The sequence below is a fragment of the Branchiostoma floridae genome, chromosome 5 (genome assembly GCF_000003815.2).
Source record: "Branchiostoma floridae strain S238N-H82 chromosome 5, Bfl_VNyyK, whole genome shotgun sequence".
NCBI lineage: Eukaryota > Metazoa > Chordata > Leptocardii > Amphioxiformes > Branchiostomatidae > Branchiostoma > Branchiostoma floridae.
Genome location: NC_049983.1, coordinates 9,161,412 through 9,179,164, shown reverse-complemented (window position 1 = coordinate 9,179,164; position 17,753 = coordinate 9,161,412). Strand labels below are relative to the sequence as shown.

Below are 17,753 nucleotides of genomic sequence, written 5' to 3'. Positions count from 1 at the left end.
GCTTGAGGTGTGGTTTTTAACAAATAAGTGTCAATAATGTTGCTAACCATAGCCATTTACCGAAAGTCCATTTAAATCAATGTTCAGTAATTGGAGTAAGGAATAGGGTATGATTTTAATTTTTGCGGTGAGAACATTTTTTCTAGCTGGCCTCAGAGTGATCAAATAATTGCGAGGATAAAATTCTAGCAGTTTAATAGTGACTGCTAATGTTGCTAAAATTTTGATGTAATGTAATTTTAAAAATTAATACGATTTACAGTATTCAACTTTGTCCTGGGTCCAGCGAGGAAGTAAATGTCTGTGTCTTTCCCAAAGGTACAACATTCATGATTGTGACCTGTTAGAGAACCTTTGAATTTCTAACCACAAGACTACCACAATACCACCTGTAACATTTTAATTTTGCATGCATAATTGTTGCAGTCTTTGTAAGTGGAGATTTAAGGATTTAACCACAAATCTAGTAAACCTGTTTAGTATATCAGTATCATTGTATTGTGTGCTGTGGTTTAGAAGTTGCAGTAGTGGGTATCCTTCCATCTTTACAGACAGAAGTAGCACTCTGTTTTGTGGTCTAAACTCTAGATCTATTATTATGTACCTGCAGTTAAGAGTAGACTACATTTCTTCTTTTACCCTGCATTGCCTAGCTATTGTCTTTGAAATTTCATTGATTTATCGGTAGGGTTTCAACTCAGTAAGGGTAAATATATTCCTGGTTGCTGTACATAAACTTGACATTTTAGCATGGGAAGCAAAATTTACCGACCAAAACAACTTGCTGTAATGTTGCATGCTGTGACGATAGAAAATATTTTGGATCATCAAACCAAAACAGGATGTTCTGTGTGTACGAGATAACAGGACAGAGTTGTACACAGTACTGTGAATGAACACATCGGATCTACACATTAAAATAAATAGTGATACCTTTTCTGTTGCTGACTTCAAAGTTTTAGAACAGTGGACCGCCACCCCTGTACTGAACACTTGTATGTCTGATATATGTTTTCCTGTTTCCTATCTGTACTATTGTCGAACCATATAAACAATGAATAAAAGGATTTTGAGTTATCATAATTCAACCCGACAACTACTAGGCTAGCTTTCTCAGCCTTGTCACAAACTTTTAGAGTAGGGGGCTAATATATGAAAGTAGCAGGTAAAGCGCGTAGCGGCTTGCGGCGAGCCATGAAGTGGCGAGCGGGGGGTAGGTACGGGAGGGGGTGTCCCCCCGTCCCACAGGGGGGGGTCTGGGTGGCCTCCCCCTGGGAAAATTTTAAAATTTAGACCCCTAAATATGGTTTGGGGGTGTTTTTTGGGTAACTTTTATTGTTATCTTTTAACTTTGAATTGACAAAAAATCCTGACTTAAAAAAAAAATTTGGCATAGGTTCCCCGCTATGACCCCTAACCGGGGGCTAACTATCAGAAAACTGCCAGAGGTTTATCAAAACAAATTGCTGGGGGATTTTTTAACGGGGAGCACTGGACTTAAACTTTTATTTTTTTAAATACTACCCCAAAGTAGCCGGCTGGAAAAATGTAAGTAGGCGGCTAAAATCGCCGCCTGCCGCCTTGTTTTGACAAGGCTGTTTCTCAACCTACCTATTCATGGTCAGTTTTGTTTGCTTTTTAATTTAAATAGTAGTGTAATCAAGATGTTTTGCTTCATTTTATTAGGGTGGCAAATGCTTCAAGTTTTTGCTGTAGATTGATCTCAAATGTCCAGTAGAATGCATCCAAAGTCTATCTTCCCCAAAGTCTATGTTGAAGAATGAAATATGAATAGCTAAGAATTGACATATGTATGCAGTCTTCATCACTGTTTGGATTTTGCTTGGAGAAAGTCATTAAAATTTTCGACCTAACTAGGTGTAAAAGAATATAAATTGTATCATAAGATTTCTGCTATGTTGTGTCGGGAATAACAACACTGGTGCTGGTCTTGTCTTGAAATCTTTATTGTCCAATTTGTGCAGGTTTTTATGTATTTTATGGTCCGATGCCACGTAAAGTCTGATGGGCACAGTAAATCTTGGGACACCTGGGTAGTGTCTGAAGGACAAAGAAATAAATATGCTACTCAAATAAATATTCCAGCATAAAAAAATTTTGGATATGACAAACCTGCTAGCCATACTGTAATTCTTGGTCTGTTGTTAACCGTAACACAATTTTAGCGACTTCGTCTTAAGTGGTAACTTTTCATCCGCTAAAATTTCATTAATTACATTGATGTGATGTGATCACTACATGCTGAGGGTAGGTAGAATGTCTTTTTCTCACGGCTAAAATGAAATGCCACGAGCTACTCCTTTTCCCGCAACCGCTGAAATCACAAAAAGTAATATTAGATGGATTTACAGTGATTTGTTGGCAAAACTATAACGTACAAGGTCTTTTTTACCCATACAGTCATTTGGGCAAAATGTTATTCTCCTAGCAGAGGTTGGTGGGAAAAATCATGACCTTTCCCATGTGGAAGGCCAATCGGGAAAAAAGGAATGAAAGGAAAAGGTCACGATTTTTCCCACCAACCTCTGCTTGGAGAGTAGCAAAGTGTGTCCTATTGAATAACAGTCCTGTGTTGTGTGTTGGTTTCAATGCAATCAATTACAGTCCATGAAGTGACAAAAATGAACTCGCCAACAGTAGTTCAAAAGTTTTGCAATGGGAATGCTAACAATACTTTGTTGTACACAATGAAACCATACAACGTCCAGTAGAAAAGGTCTTTGTGTTGGTCACGTCTAAGAGGCAAACACAATAGTCAATACAGTAGAATTTTTTTGTTCACAGACAAGTGTATCATATTTTGTGTGAGTCTGTGTCACCACTTTTCCATGTTGTATGGCAATGAATGAGTACCAGAGACATTCAATGTCCTTTACAATGGCTCAGTGAAATGCTCGTGGCAGTTCTGTGTTCATGGTTTTCACACTGAGCTTTTCATTGTGAACTTAAAACTTCGGCAAATATTTTTGTTGTGTTTTCTTCTGCATGTCCCGTTTGAATCGCAAAATTAAAACCACCACGAGCACTTCTTTGTTTCTTTACAGCAAAATTAGACTCTTACAAACATTTTCCCGTGACCGTATCACGTGTATACTCCAGTGTTTGGCAGTGTTTTTACATGAAACACAACATAAAAGGATATGTATGATATGGATGGAATAAGTCAGTAACATAACGTAGAGGGTTTCATTTTTTACAGACAGCTGAAAAAGAACGGACAGACAATAGATCATACGCATATGCCCTGAGGCTCTTGTCTAACGTCTTCCCTTACTTGTAGTCTGTTTGAAAATGAAACAACACAGTGTGTATTACAGTTATACATGGACATTTTTCAAATAACTATTTAGTCTAGCCTCCTTCTCAAGTCAATTGTACATTCAATGAGTGATTACTCATTTACTGTAGATGACTTCTTTTTTTAGAATATTTCTAATCAGATTGGTTGACATCAACATGGGAAAATAAACGATCATTGCTTTGCGCTTGTAGTCGTATCCTGCTTTCGTGGCATGTTTTTCTTCCTACTGACTATGAATATTGATTAGAAAATGGTAAACAGACAGTGTACGAAAGTGGATTGTTTATGATGCTGTTCACATGTGAAATGTGATATCAGTTGCAGTTTTCTCTAGACTTAAAATATGGTAGATTATTAAGGGTAGTATCCTCATCTATGGCATATTAGATTAATTGTTGTGCAGCTAACACTGTTTGCATATGGAACATCTTTCTAATTCTAGGCAGCTTGTATTTGTTCCATTATCTCACTCTCTTTGATTGTGATTTGACAGAAAAATCTTTCAAAATCAAAGTCGTTATTCAGCATTCGTTACTACAAAAGTGCAAGTAGTTGTTCAATTAGAAATTAGAGAATGGATTATTCAAATTTGGTTATGTCTTCACCCACCCCTTTTTTGTTCATCAATTTTTCTTCATTTACAGCAGAATTCTAAATGATGTCTAGTTGTCCACAGGCTATAGCCTTGTTCTAAATTTCCATGTTAAGGTACTGATATTGTCCTGTTTTCCTAGTAGAAAGCGCCTGATCGTTGCGCCTGGAGTTACTGAAATGTCCTCATGTTAACTTTCTTTACTCACTTTAGGCTGTATCACAAGCAGGGTTCTTGCCAGCGTCTGTCCTTTTGAGTTTGACTGAATTTTACAGATGGGTACGGACAAAATTTTGTCCATTCCGTCCTCTCTGACGGACAAAAATCAGCATGTAGAGATATTTTGAACCAAGCTGAATCTACCAGCAAAATTTGCCTTCAAAATGATGGAAATAGCATTTCAGAGGGTCTAGATTTCAAAATTTTCTTGGGGTAGCATGCCCCCGGACTCCTTTGGATAGTCACACCATCGACATTATTTCCATTAAAAATCGTGGGGACAGAAAAATTTCAGGCTGGCTAGACCAGTGATCACAAGAACAGTGTTTTCACTTGTTTTAATGTACTGTTATCGTCCTGTTTTCTCCACAGAGAGCACCTAAGCGGTGCTTCTGGCCAGGCAGGGTTGCATGAGCGATAAGTCCCCACCGGTGGATCACACGTACTACCAGGTCACCATGGACGCCGTGCAGGAAGCCGTAGCGATGAGCGAGGGCCAGACGGTGAGCGTAGAGCAGCCCATCGAGACGACGGTGGCCACGGCGCACGCGGGCCAGGAGACGGTCGCCATGACGGAGACGGTGTCGGTGTCCCCCGGCACGCCCATGTCTACATCCACGGCGACAGTCACCATCACCGTCACCCCTCAACAGGTGTGTTTGTTTGTTTGTTTTAGCCTTTATTTATCCATGGACAAACTGTTAAACTGAATCATAATGTAATGTTTAAGACTGAATGTTGACATCTACAATGACATAAAAAGACAACAAAGACTAATAGAAAAGGTAAGAAACATGCCAGTGATAGACAATATTACTTATGGAATATGTTTTTTTTCCAGTTCCCCTTTGCCTGTCTTGAAATCTGAGTTCAATACAACACAAGCTAATCATAGTTCATAGTCACTAACATTTGCAAAGACATGCATAGTAGCTGCTGTCAGTGTGTACTGGTATTTTCTTCTAATTTCATGCTTTTTGATGGATGATTTTATGATGTAATATTCTGTTGTTTGCCTGTCACAGCTGAGTGCAGCAGGTGCACACCTGACCACCCCTACAACCCTGATGGTATCTCCCACGAGTACCCCCATGGTGTCCTCCACTACCCTGATGATGACGCCGGGCGGAACCCCCATAGGCACCCCCACGGCCGTCATGATGTCCCCCAACAGTGTGCTGTTCACACCGGGCTCCGGCGACACCAAACCACAGGAGCTATGTGTGGTGTGTGGGGACAAGGCATCAGGTATACCTCTTTCTAAAACTGTATAACCCTTAAACTGACAGAGTTTTAGCACTATAAAATGCTATCAGTGCCAGGGTTGGCCGCTGACATCCAAAAAGAAACCCCCGTGTGGTGTGTGGGGACAAGGCATCAGGTATACCTCTTTCTAAAACTGTATAATAGTACAACAAATTTACTTGCGTTCTGCAAATGAAAAGATGTGTTTCTCGACTGTGTTGTATATCTGGAACATACGGCAGTTCTTAGTCTGTGTAGCACAAACTCTGCCGTTCACGGCTGTAACTGGCATGCAGATGTTGGGCAGGCTGCTATAAGCGAGATTTAATCAGGCTAGGTAGTTCTATACATTAGAAGTAACCAGACAGATAAATGGAAGTGTCCGATGCTTTCTTGACAATATGCCCAACTTAATCTGAAAAATAAACTTGTTTGAAGTTGCACATATGGATAATGGTTCTCTCATACATGCGTAAACTTTCATGTTAACATGTTTAAGCTGAAGTCGATCCCACCATTACACTGAGCATCAAATGTTATTGATTGCCATTCCGTTTAAACCACAGTTCCATTTGTATTGTCTTTGTAAGGACAGCTAGCCCTTTGTAATAGCCGCAGGCTAGTTGAGCAGCCCTAGCTGTGCATGCTGAATAGCCAGACCAATAAATAAATGAATATTTAATGTAGTAAACAAACTGGACAGGTCAGTTTCCTATTGTAATGTCCTATGTGGCCCAAAGGCTGTATAAAATGGAGATAAACACTGCTCTAATACACAAAGTGTGGGAAGGATTTTGATAACCTTAATGTACTGGACAGTATGAATTATGAAATCTTACTTGTAGAAATGTTAAAGATAAAGAATTAGATACATTAAAGTCCCATAGCCTTCTTTTAGGTCATCAGGACAATGGATTGTTAGTGTCTAGGATATGGTATTGGAAGGTAAAGCCCAACCCTCTTCTTCCATTGCCTTTTACCTCCCCAACCAGAGTCAGGTACTTACATGTAAGTTGACACTTTTGTGGAGTGAGGAAAGCCTTTCCCAAGGGCACGGTATCAGTGACTTGTCATTTGATTCCCAGTCACCTTTTTGATTCCCAGTCACCTATTTGGTTCTGAGCCAAACATCCTAACCAATAACATAATGCCATATTGGTACCAGGCTTTTAGCTAGCAATGCGTACGGGCGTACAATGTACGCCCTTTAATAAAAATATCACAAAATGTACGCCCTGTTTTTTGGATGTACGGCTTCTGTACGCCCTTATTTTCCCCCGGAAACTTCGCTCAAAGTTCAAAATTCGCCGATTCCGGGCCAAGCGCCGAGCACCGAGCCGCCATTTTGGGTGATTCTACCTCAAGTCTCGCACCAACTCACATCTCGCGAATTGCGAGAGTCGCACCCCATTGGCCATTTCGGCGTGACGTAGCGCGCCCGGGCGCCATTATTGGTGGAATATCTGATATCCCCGCTGTTTTCGCGGGAAAAATCACGCAGGGAAGCGTGAAAACTTTGATTTGTTTACGAAAACTCGTCGAATGCCTGAAGTCATTGGTGATAAGTACATGTATAGGATTGTTTTGGAGGTTTTTTTTGCTTGTTTGTCGGTGGAATGTGGGAAAAACAACAGCTAATGTGACGATGACATACTGGGGAGGGGGGCGGTTTCGGCACTGAATTCGTAGAAAATGTTGAACGGAGGTCGCGATTTTTTCACGGTAACTTGAGATATTACTTTTGTTGCAGTCTTTATTTTCAAAATATTGATACATGGATGTTGTTTGTTGAGAAAATTTTGCTTTTCTGCTATATATTTTCGATGAATTAAATGTTTGTACACATATTTTTCTGTACTGTGTAAAGTTAACGCTGATGTTACAGGCTACAAGTAACTTTTCAGTGCATTTATTTTCAGCTATGTTCTTAACAGAGTAGATACACAAAAGAAATATAAGATGTACCTGGCAGTCCTGGCTACACATTCTCCTCTGTTGGTTTGCAGATTTTCTTGTAGACTTCTTTAGCTTGCTGTTGTTATATACGTAACAGTCAAGTTTCACCTTTAGCAGTGAGGTTAATTTACTCTCTCTGATTGTATGTATTAACTCATGAAACATTATATTGTAAGGAATCAGTGTTATATTACTTGAAAATTACCTCATGTATTCTTCAAGCCATACCCACCTCTAATCAAGAACACATACCTCCCATTCTCAGGACAAAAGTAGTAATGCAGCAAAGACAAAAATTTGGCTATATTCTACTTCAAAATGCAGGAAATAGCATTTCAGAGGCTTTAAATTTAAAAATTTTCCGGGGGAGGATACCCCCGGACCCCCCTACAATGCTCGCGCCTTCGGCGCTCGTCGCGCGGCTCCGCCGCGCAGTGCGGAGAGTACAACACATTACAGATGTACACCCTAAAAAAAATTCCTAGCTAAAAGCCTGATTGGTACTAAATACCTCCATGTATACTAAGGCTAATGCATGGTTCTAGCCAGCGTCCGTCCTTTGATCAAATTTTGCTGCAGACAAAAATTTTACCCATTCCATCCCATGTGACAGACGGTAATCGGCATGTAAAGATTCTAATTGTCTACCAGCAAAATTTGCCCCTCAAAATAAAGGAAATAGCATTTCAGAGGTTCTAGATTTCAAAATGTGACGTAGGCCTAACACAGCGTCACCTTTGTTGTCTCCAGGGCGGCACTATGGCGCAATAAGTTGCGAGGGCTGTAAGGGCTTCTTCAAGCGCAGCATTCGTAAGAACCTGGGCTATGTGTGCCGGAGCAGCAAGGAGTGCCCCATCAACAAGCACCACCGGAACCGCTGCCAGTACTGCCGGCTGCAGAAGTGCCTGTCTGTCGGCATGAGGTCGGAGTGTGAGTATGGATCCCTTGTTTCAAGTGTGTGCACGTCAGCGTGACTGATAACAGAGACTTCTAATCTCCAAGCAGATGTTGTACCTCAGTCTCTGTTTTATGCATGTTTTTGTAGTGGTGGACTTTGTTTAAACACTTCATTTTCATTTGCCTGTCTGCCAGCATTACAATACAGGTGGAACAGAAAAATATGTGCATATGTCAGGGTTCTGGCCAGCACTCGTTCTTCCGTCCTTTGACGGAATTTGGCCGCTTGGGCAGACAAAAATCGGCATATTAATTGAACTAAACTGAGTCTGGCAGCAAAGTTTGCCTCTCAAAATATTTGTAAAATAGGAACTAGCCTTTTATAATCATAGGGTCTAGATTTTTTCTCCGGGGAGCATGCCCCAGGAGCCCCCTAGAATAGTCACACCTCTGACAGGATTTACATTCAAAATCCAGGAGACGGAAAATAAATTTCAGGCTGGCTAGAACACTGGCATATGTTATGGAGACATAGGTATGTACAAAGGCCACAAAAGGTACAAAATAAGCTGGACTGTTGCATCTCATTCTGCTTGGAGATTAAGAGACCTCTCCTTCTGCATTGGTATAGATGGTGTTGCAGCACTTGCTGTTGTGTACGATTGCTGTTCAACACTGCAAATTTAGAATGTCGTCTAAAAGATGAAATTAAAGTGTGACATCCAAAGGCAAGAAAACTAGATTGTTTCAACATTGTCAAAGTTGTCACCATTTTTTGTTCGTTGATATGTGTTGTGTTTTTTTGCTCTCTTGGCTTTTCATTGCCTTTCTTCAGGAAAGGATTGGAAGGGCATGGGGCTATGTGTAATAGTAACTTAAAGTATTGTTTGAATGGGGTGCTTGCTTCTACTATGTGGTAGAATTTTCAGCAGGGGAGTTTGTCCTAGTAGTAAGAGTTTGTACAGAAAAATCACCACTAAACCATTGGCATTGATTATTCCTAATCATTGTGTGGGCTTTTTTTCATCTTGCCATTTCTTCAGTTGCATGGTTTGTTGAAAACTTGATTTTGACCTCCCTGTGATTATTATACAGAAGTATTTAACAACCATTTATATACCCAAGTCATGTATAGATAGAAACAAATTGCAACTTGTGTAAAAGCTAACATTGTGTACTTTGTAGATCCTTTGCAAAACAGTTTACGAATCCTTAAAAACAAGTTATTGATCCACAAAAATACAAGGATCCCGGAAAGCCATGTTTGATAGTTGTTTAATTGTGGATCCACTAAAGCCATTTGTGGAGTGAAGAAAACAATTGCAAGGATCCCAAAAAGCCACGATTGATAGTTGTTTAATTGTGGATCCGGTAAAGCCATTTGTGGACCCAAGAAAACCATTGCAAGGATCCGGAAAAGCAATGTTTGATAGTTGTTTAGTTGCGGATCCACCAAAACCATTTTTGGGTCCCAAGAAAACAGTTGCAACTTGCAAAGATCCAGAAAAGCCACATTTGATAGCTGTTTAGTTGTGGATACACTAAAGCCATTCATAGACCCAAGAAAACAATTACAAGGATCCCCAAAAGCCATGTTTGATAGTTTTTTAGCTGTGGATCCACCAAAGTCATTTTGGGGTCCCAAGAAAACAATTTCAAGGATCCCCAAAATCCATGTTTGATAGTTGTTTAGTTGTGGACCCAAGAAAACAAGTACAAGGATCCCGAAAAGCCACGTTGTTTAGTTGTGGATCCACTAAAGCCATTTTTGGGTTTGAAGAAACAGTGGTGAGAGATTTGAGTTGAGTTGTTTGACACACACACCGCTGCTGGAATGAACACGTGGGTGGAGACATGTTGAATGTTTCTGCATGGCCTTACACAGCGGTCCAGTGTGAAAGGAAGCCTCTTGATCCAACAGCTCGCGAGCGCCCGCCCAACTGCGCCACCTCCACCGAGAAAATCTACATCCGCAAGGACCTCCGCAGCCCGCTGGCCGCCACGCCCACGTTCGTGACGGAGAGAGAACCCAAGTCGGGAGGGCTGTTCGATGCCGGCATGCTCGCAAACATACAGGTAGCTATCATGCACTGAGTCATTTAGAACTGTGAAAGGCCTACCTATTGATAGAAATGCCTTATGTCTTCTTAGGTTAGTTTTAGAAGCTGTAGATAGGTGGGGCTTTAAGTCGGGAGGGCCGTTTGATGCAGGCATGCTCGCAAATATACGGGTAGCTATCATGCACTAGGTCACTTAGAACTGTGGAAGGCCTACCTATTGATAGAAGTCTTCTAAGGTTAGTTTTAGAAGCTGTAGATAGGCAGGGCTTTTACCAAGTCGGGAGGGCTGTTCGATGCTGGCATGCTCGCAAACATACAGGTAGCTATCATGCACTGAGTTGTTTAGAACTGTAGAAGGCCTACCTATTGATAGAAGTCTTCTAAGGTTAGTTTTAAAAGCTGTAGATAGGCAGGGCTTTTACTAAGTCGGGAGGGCTGTTTGATGCAGGCATGTTAGCAAATATGCAAGTAGCTATCATGCACTAGGTCACTTAGAACTGTGGAAGGCCTACCTATTGATAGAAATGCCTCATGTCTTCTTAGATTAGTTTTAGAAGCTGTAGATAGGTGGTGCTCTGACTTGCTGCAATATCATAATATACAAACTTGAGAGAATGTGTGTATCTGAACATGAAGTATTTTGCTGAGAATAATATCTATTGAAATAGAGAAAACAAGTGAAAGAAGCATCAGACATAATGTTCTGGATGTTGTTTGACTTAGCACCATTCAACTGTCTATTCTCTCTGTGTTACCATGATTAAAGAAAATTGTCTTACAATGGTACAAAGGAAATTATCTCTGAAAAATAAGCTTGGTAATGTGTTTGTAGATTGTCCTGCCTCTAGTGCACTTGTGTTTGAACTTGAAGTGATAGCTACTACAGGCTATGTGAAAAATAAGCGTGCGAGAGTCCTTTCTGTGATTTACTGTGTGCCTCCTCTTACACAGGAGGCACTTAAACAGCAAGGTGACAGCAATGCACCCATACTGCTTGCCGTGGACCCTACCAAGTCTGACGGGAAGGAGGGGGACGGTAACACAGACCTGAGCACGCTGGCGAACGTTGTGACCACGCTGGCGAGCATGAGTAAGAACAAGGAAGGCCAGGCGCAGCAGAACGGAGGGGAGGGGGACGCGGCGATCAGCGGTGACGGGACCGTGATGGAGGTTCAGACGTCAACGGACATCTCCAAGGCCTTTGATAACCTCACTAAGGCCCTCAACACATCTCAAACAGGTATGCTCATCTAGAATTGTGTCCCTATTCTCACTAGGATTTTTGTTCACAGCATAAGTGGCATCGTAGCACAGGGAAGCCACGTGGCAAGCATTGCAAGCATTAGCATGGTAGAAGGTCTGGAGGCGTCTTCCCCTGAAAATGTTTGTATTTGTAACCCTCAGAAACACTATTTCCTGCATTTTGAGGGCCAAATTTAATGTAATAGAGCCAACTTTTTACCTTTGTTAGGAAACAACAGAAAGCCCCCTATGCAGTATGCTCGTTGAAACACAGCGCCGGGGCTCAAATTACAGCATAGGGAATCAAAATCACAGCGTAGGGGATCAAAATAAAAATGTTGAACTGTAGTTGTGGGATCCCTGCTGTTGTCTTCTAATGCTTTACCTTGGACCAAATTGTGACTTGTTCAAGTTGTTCAAAGTGTTCAATGTCTATTCACTTCCTATAACTTTATTCAGATTTTGATATAGAGCTCTTATTGGTAAACCCTTGTAAACAAGATCCTATGCGAGTATTAGGCAATATTCTTGATGAATTGTAGTCTCAATCACCACTTAGCTTGTCTATTGCTGTATTTCTACATGCTATGCACCAAAGTGTACACTATGATAAAGATAAGATAGACTGAAGACGACCCTTGATACCCTCCACAGGTGAACAAGGCATCACATCAGACGGCTCCCAGGGGATGGAGGGGACGTCAGACCAGGACCAGACCACCGTGATCGAGCTGGAGGGTCCGCTGCTCACGGACGCGCACACGGCCTTCAAGCTCACCACGCCCTCGCCCATGCCGGAGTTCCTCAACGTCCACTACATCTGCGAGTCTGCGTCGCGCCTGCTGTTCCTCACCATGCACTGGGCACGCTCCATCCCCGCCTTCCAGGCTCTCGGGTGAGAAATGGAGCAGATTTGCTAACGAGAAGCTTACGAAACATCCTAGTATACATAAATATGAATGGTCATTTGTGAAAACTTTGCAAAAGCTTTTGACTGGTGCAGTGGCCAAGTGGGTAGAGTGTTCACCGTGCATTTGGTAAGTCGTGAGTTCCATCCCTGCTGGTTGAGTCATTCAAAAGGCTTTAAAGATGGTACATGCTGCTGCCTCTGCTTAGGACTAAGCACTACTGAGAAAGAGTATGGGAGTTAAAGGGGCATTCCACTCCAGAAGGGAGTCTTGTTTTCCAATATAATGTGTCAATGAATACATAATCAGCCCAATTCACCTCGGGATGAATTGCGCAATGTGTGTTTTGTAAAACAATATGACACTCAAAAAACCCATGCAGACCCTTCCCATGCATTCCCTATACGCATAGACACTTTGTTTATCGTGCATATTTTCGGAATAAATGAGGTTCGCTGAGCACACTGAGAAAGCAAATTGCTCATAAGATAGCAAAGAATACAAGAACAAGACGAGATCTCTTAGCGAACCTGAAATTAGTTTTGTAACCGTACCTAAAAGTTTTGCATTGTATTCAGCCATAGGATTAATTCAATTAGAGGGTACTCTGGGAGTTTAGTAGAAGACTGAATGCTTTTGAGGCACGTGGAGCAACTGGGTACTTGATCGTATAATGTGAAGTAGTATGCATATATTACTTCCTAAAATTGATATCTATCGGAAAATAACACTCCCGTGTTGAGTGGAATGCCCCTTTAAACACACATCGCTACCAGCGGACTAGCCTCCTGCTGTAGTGGTTTGCACAAATATGTGGCCCAAGGGCTATAGAAATGGAGATGGGCGCCACCCCTTAGCATCTGTTACAGATGAACAGGAAACTTTAACAAATAATATATCTAGCATTTAAGTTTTTAAAGTTGTCACAATGAAGTGACCTGTCTTTGATTGCTTGTTTCCTTTTGCACAAAAGTGCCATACAGTGGAGCAAGTGTATTAGAGCTAGCATGTTGTAGTTTCATATTTATACTGTGTGTTTTTTGCAGACAAGAGTGCCATACCGGGCTTGTGCGGGTGTGTTGGAGTGAGCTGTTCACCCTGGGCCTGAGCCAGTGTTCAGCTGTCATGTCTCTCCCCACCATCCTCACCGCTATCGTCAACCACCTGCAGTCCAGCGTACAGGCAGGTCCGTAGCCCAGTTGTGTTACTCTTTTCAGATAGATACATGGAATTGGAATGGTATGTGGGAAGACCCCTGTGTCTTTGTGGCATCATTTTGGTGTAACGGTTAGGTTGTTTGGCCTAGAGCCCAGAGGTCCTGGGTTTGAATCCTCTGAGATGCCACTGAGCCAAAAAGGCTTATGCTTCCCAACTATAAGTTGGCAGTCTACGTTGCATGGTTTCAATACTGATTATGGCTAAAGGGTAGACCCCAGTTAAAATCTTGGTTGGGACTGCATCCCATCTTTTGGAAGGGACATGGGGGTCCAGTATTTGAGGAGGTACCTGAACTTCCCTCAAACATGTTAAAAGGGAAGGGCTAGCAGGCCCTTGTGGAAACTTGCTAGCCTCAACAAGGTGACACAAGGCACTATAAGGTAAATGACAACACAAATACATGTATGTGGTATGTGAGTGTAAATGATTCTAACACAATGTTTTTTCCCTGCACAGACAAGTTGAGTGCAGACAGAGTGAAGGTAGTGATGGAACACATCTGGAAGCTACAGGAGTTCATCAACAAGATGGCCGCCCTGACGGTGGACCCTACAGAGTATGCCTACATGAAGGCCATAGTTCTCTTCAGCACAGGCGAGTCACAAACTGTGGTGGAATGGCGTAATGGCAGGGCGTTTGGCCCAGACCTTAGAGGTCCTGTGTAGGGGTGGGTAACGATAGAGAAAATACTGGTACAGGTCCGATTCCGGATCAAGTCCAAGTCTGGACCTGAACTTGAACCTGATTGTTTGTGAAAACTTGTAGCAGCTGTGATAGACATGCCGTCATCTTTGACATGTGTCTATGGGGACTGAAAAAATCGGGGCAGACTGAAAGTGGTTGTATTAACACCAAGTGTGACTGTAGAAATTTGGTAGAAATTAACAATAAACTCTACTCTACTTCGCTCTTATTATTTTATTGGACCAGTAAACCAACAAAAGTGTGTTAGCTTCCAATATAATCAGTTTATTTTCTAATTGGCCCAAAGTACGTTCCACTGATTTTTATCAGGTCCATTTTTTTCCAACAAGAAAAACAGTTATGTACCGGTATACTGTACCAGTGCCCATCACACCTCTGTTCACACTTTATATTTGCTATACCTTTGGAAAGATTCGTTTATGAAGAATAGTGTGCTACAGTAGCTGAGTCAGTGTTTTTCTAAATGTCAGTTCTACCTTGTGTTTCCCCAGACCACCCCGGCCTGCTGAACCCTCGGCAGATCGAGAAGTTCCAGGAGAAGGCCCACGAAGAGCTGAAGGAGTACGAAGCTCAAGCGCACCCTGATGACACAGAAAGGTACTGCACCTTACAGTTTGTACCCCAAAAAGCAGTTACTCAAGCAACTGGATATGGTTCTGTTTTGAAAAGTCATAATTTTTGTTAGTTTCCCAAATCATATCCTGTGGCTTGAGTAACTGCTTTTTGGTGCACAGTATCTTATTACTGGGATGTCACCTTCATCGACGTATAACTTGTACCATCAAGCTTCAGCTAACATACCCTAGTACTGTAGAAGGTGCTCAAGCAGTAGAAGGGGAAAGAAGGTTTTCACTGTGTTTTACATTTGCAGATAAACACATTTTGTTTATAGTGTTGTGAATTCGCGGTAGAGAAGTCAGTTTGAGAAACGCATAATAAGACTGTCTCCATGTTAGGTTCTTGCTTGATGAATTGTAACAAACTGGCCGCACACTGGACTTTTGAAGAGCTTCATACTTTATTGTCTGCCCTCTAGCACTTTTAGCACCAGTGTGAGGTAACAGGATTAGTCTACTTCTAAAATAGGGGGTTTTAAGTGTTAGTGATCACATGGTTGACAGTGGATTCATAACACTCCAATATAGTGTTATTTAGCTGGTGTGTTACGCCAAAGGGCGGTTATACTGGCTATATAGATACAGATACAGATTTACGGGTGTTTCACCTGTTTGAGTTGATAAATGTTTGTCGTTTTTCAGGTTTGCGAAGCTTCTCCTGCGGCTACCAGCCCTGCGCCTGCTGTCCCCGTCCATCATGGAGGAGCTGTTCTTCGCGGGACTGATCGGCAACGTCCAGATCGACAGCATCATTCCGTACATCCTTCGTATGGAGACGGCAGACTACAACAGCCAGATCGGGGGGACCTCGCAGTAGAGAGCCAGTTGTCCGACGTCCATTCGTAAAACAACACAGCACAACATGTTTTCTCCCCTGTTTAAATAGTACACATTCTGTACATTGTTGTGTAGCCAATCCACTCATAGAACAGAACATGTCTGGAAAAGGGTGAGACTTTTTGAACAGCTCGTGTAAAATTTTTCCCCCGTGGTGTAGTCATCTGGTTTTGGTGTGTCTCCGTCTGTCGGTGTTTGGACATTAATGTGTCTTCTAATGTGTGATACTGTGCACGGTAGGAGTTCATTTGTAGGCACAAAGTCACACCCATCAGCAAATACGAAGAATGAATGTAAAGTAGGACAAAAAAAGATTCATTTGGAGATGACCACGACTATTTGTACGACAGCACATAACCTATAACTCTGATTTGTAAAACGATTGTCTGTGCTACAAATAAGAAATGTTGAAGGGATCTAGGTTGAAAGTTTTGACATTTGTACTTACATCGACAACCCTCTAACAAGTACGTGTATACGTGGCATGCTTTCCCGTGTGATTTAATAGCGAGATCCCGCCAAGCGGGCGCTCTGACCCGACGCTGGTCTACTCCTGATTATCCGCCATGTAAATAGAGCAGCACTACAATTGACCAAGTCAAATTTCCTGTGGGATGTAGGTGTAAGATTCTGTACATGTATCTATCCACCAGTGTGATTCCAATGGGACCTCGTGTGATGTAGTTAGACCTCAGAGGGCTTGTGGTAAAGAGAATCAGTCGGACTGTTCTAGAGTGGTTTCCGATCACGTAGACGATAATGTTTCAAGCAACGATAATGTGCCTTGTACCATAGTGAAGACCAGCGGAAGGAACGGGGGTCCCTGGAAGACAAGACTGTTGTTGATAAACCATACACATTTGTCACGTTTCTTTTCCAATAGGTTATTGTGAAGGAATGGTAGTTTGACGGTAGCCGTGTGTAGATTGTCCATTAACCACGCGTGTGTCGTTGTGTACCTTAGAACAAGTGAAACCATTAACACAAATGAAATTTGCTATACCCAGCCGTTTGCCACGGAATATTGCACTCACATATGATGTATTTTAATTCGAAGCCAGATAAGCGATAATGCTAGTGTGTTTTCAATGTATTGTAATTTTTAAGAATTGTTTAATACTGTTATGAGATATAATAGAGGGGGTTGGAAGAGGTGTCTCGGCTTAGAGGCATGTTGGAACAACATTTATGGGGGGTTTTAAGTTGACTATGGATGCCAGGTTGTTAAGAAACTTAAGCTTCTGTAATAGCCGCTATTAAAGAGTAGACGAAAACGATGTAAATGTGGTTTGCGGCAATACATAGAGGTTGTTTGTACGCTGTAGCTATGGAAAGATGAATGTTGTATAACACCGGGGTTCTATATGTGAGTGTAAGCTATGGCTAGAGCTGTTGGGAACACGGTGTGTGTGGTATGTACACCTAGGTGCCAATGTTCATTAGTACGTTAACAACGGTACTTCTTTAATGGACTGATCTACGAACCTCTCACCTGGCTGAAAGAAATGTGAATAATATGTACAGGACTCAGATTTGAATGTATTAGGAATCGTTTGTGATATTTTTGCAATAGCGTTGTCGTTTTTTTCTTTTTAATCGGACATTTTTTAAGTGCTTCGGATGATTGGTTGAAAATTCGTCGGAATAATTGTTAACAGCTTAGCGTGTATGATTGTTTACAGCTGAGTAGGTTGTTGTGGAGGTAATGCTTGTTAAGTTGAACCGATGACCATTCCAGTGAATAACATTGACTAGGAAAATTCTATTGTCAATGGAACCTAAAACTCCCAATGTGCAACTTCTCAGCTGTGCTAATTGTGAATTTCATTGTTTAAATAACCCCCTACTTTAGTTGTCTACTAGTATTTTCCCCTGTGGCTTCATGGTTTTCAACTGTCTTTGCTGACATTTAAATAAGATGATTTTGGAAAGAAA

At 41.7% G+C, this 17,753-nt stretch overlaps 1 protein-coding gene across 5 annotated transcripts in view; it reads left to right on the top strand.

Annotated features, from left to right (window-relative positions):
* LOC118416919 (orphan steroid hormone receptor 2-like) overlaps positions 1–17,753 on the top strand; it is a 19,281-nt gene extending 1,528 nt beyond the window's left edge. For 2 of the 5 annotated variants that reach the window (XM_035822215.1, XM_035822216.1), the window contains exons 2-11: positions 4,506–4,786; positions 5,159–5,381; positions 8,085–8,264; positions 10,117–10,307; positions 11,243–11,531; positions 12,188–12,428; positions 13,488–13,627; positions 14,116–14,253; positions 14,856–14,961; positions 15,624–17,753. In XM_035822215.1, the coding sequence (XP_035678108.1) occupies positions 4,544–4,786; positions 5,159–5,381; positions 8,085–8,264; positions 10,117–10,307; positions 11,243–11,531; positions 12,188–12,428; positions 13,488–13,627; positions 14,116–14,253; positions 14,856–14,961; positions 15,624–15,798 (1,926 nt within the window). In that variant the 5' untranslated portion in view covers positions 4,506–4,543 and the 3' untranslated portion in view covers positions 15,799–17,753. The remainder of the gene's footprint in view (positions 1–4,505; positions 4,787–5,158; positions 5,382–8,084; positions 8,265–10,116; positions 10,308–11,242; positions 11,532–12,187; positions 12,429–13,487; positions 13,628–14,115; positions 14,254–14,855; positions 14,962–15,623) is intronic. The other 3 variants (XM_035822220.1, XM_035822218.1, XM_035822217.1) reach the window with 3 other exon arrangements.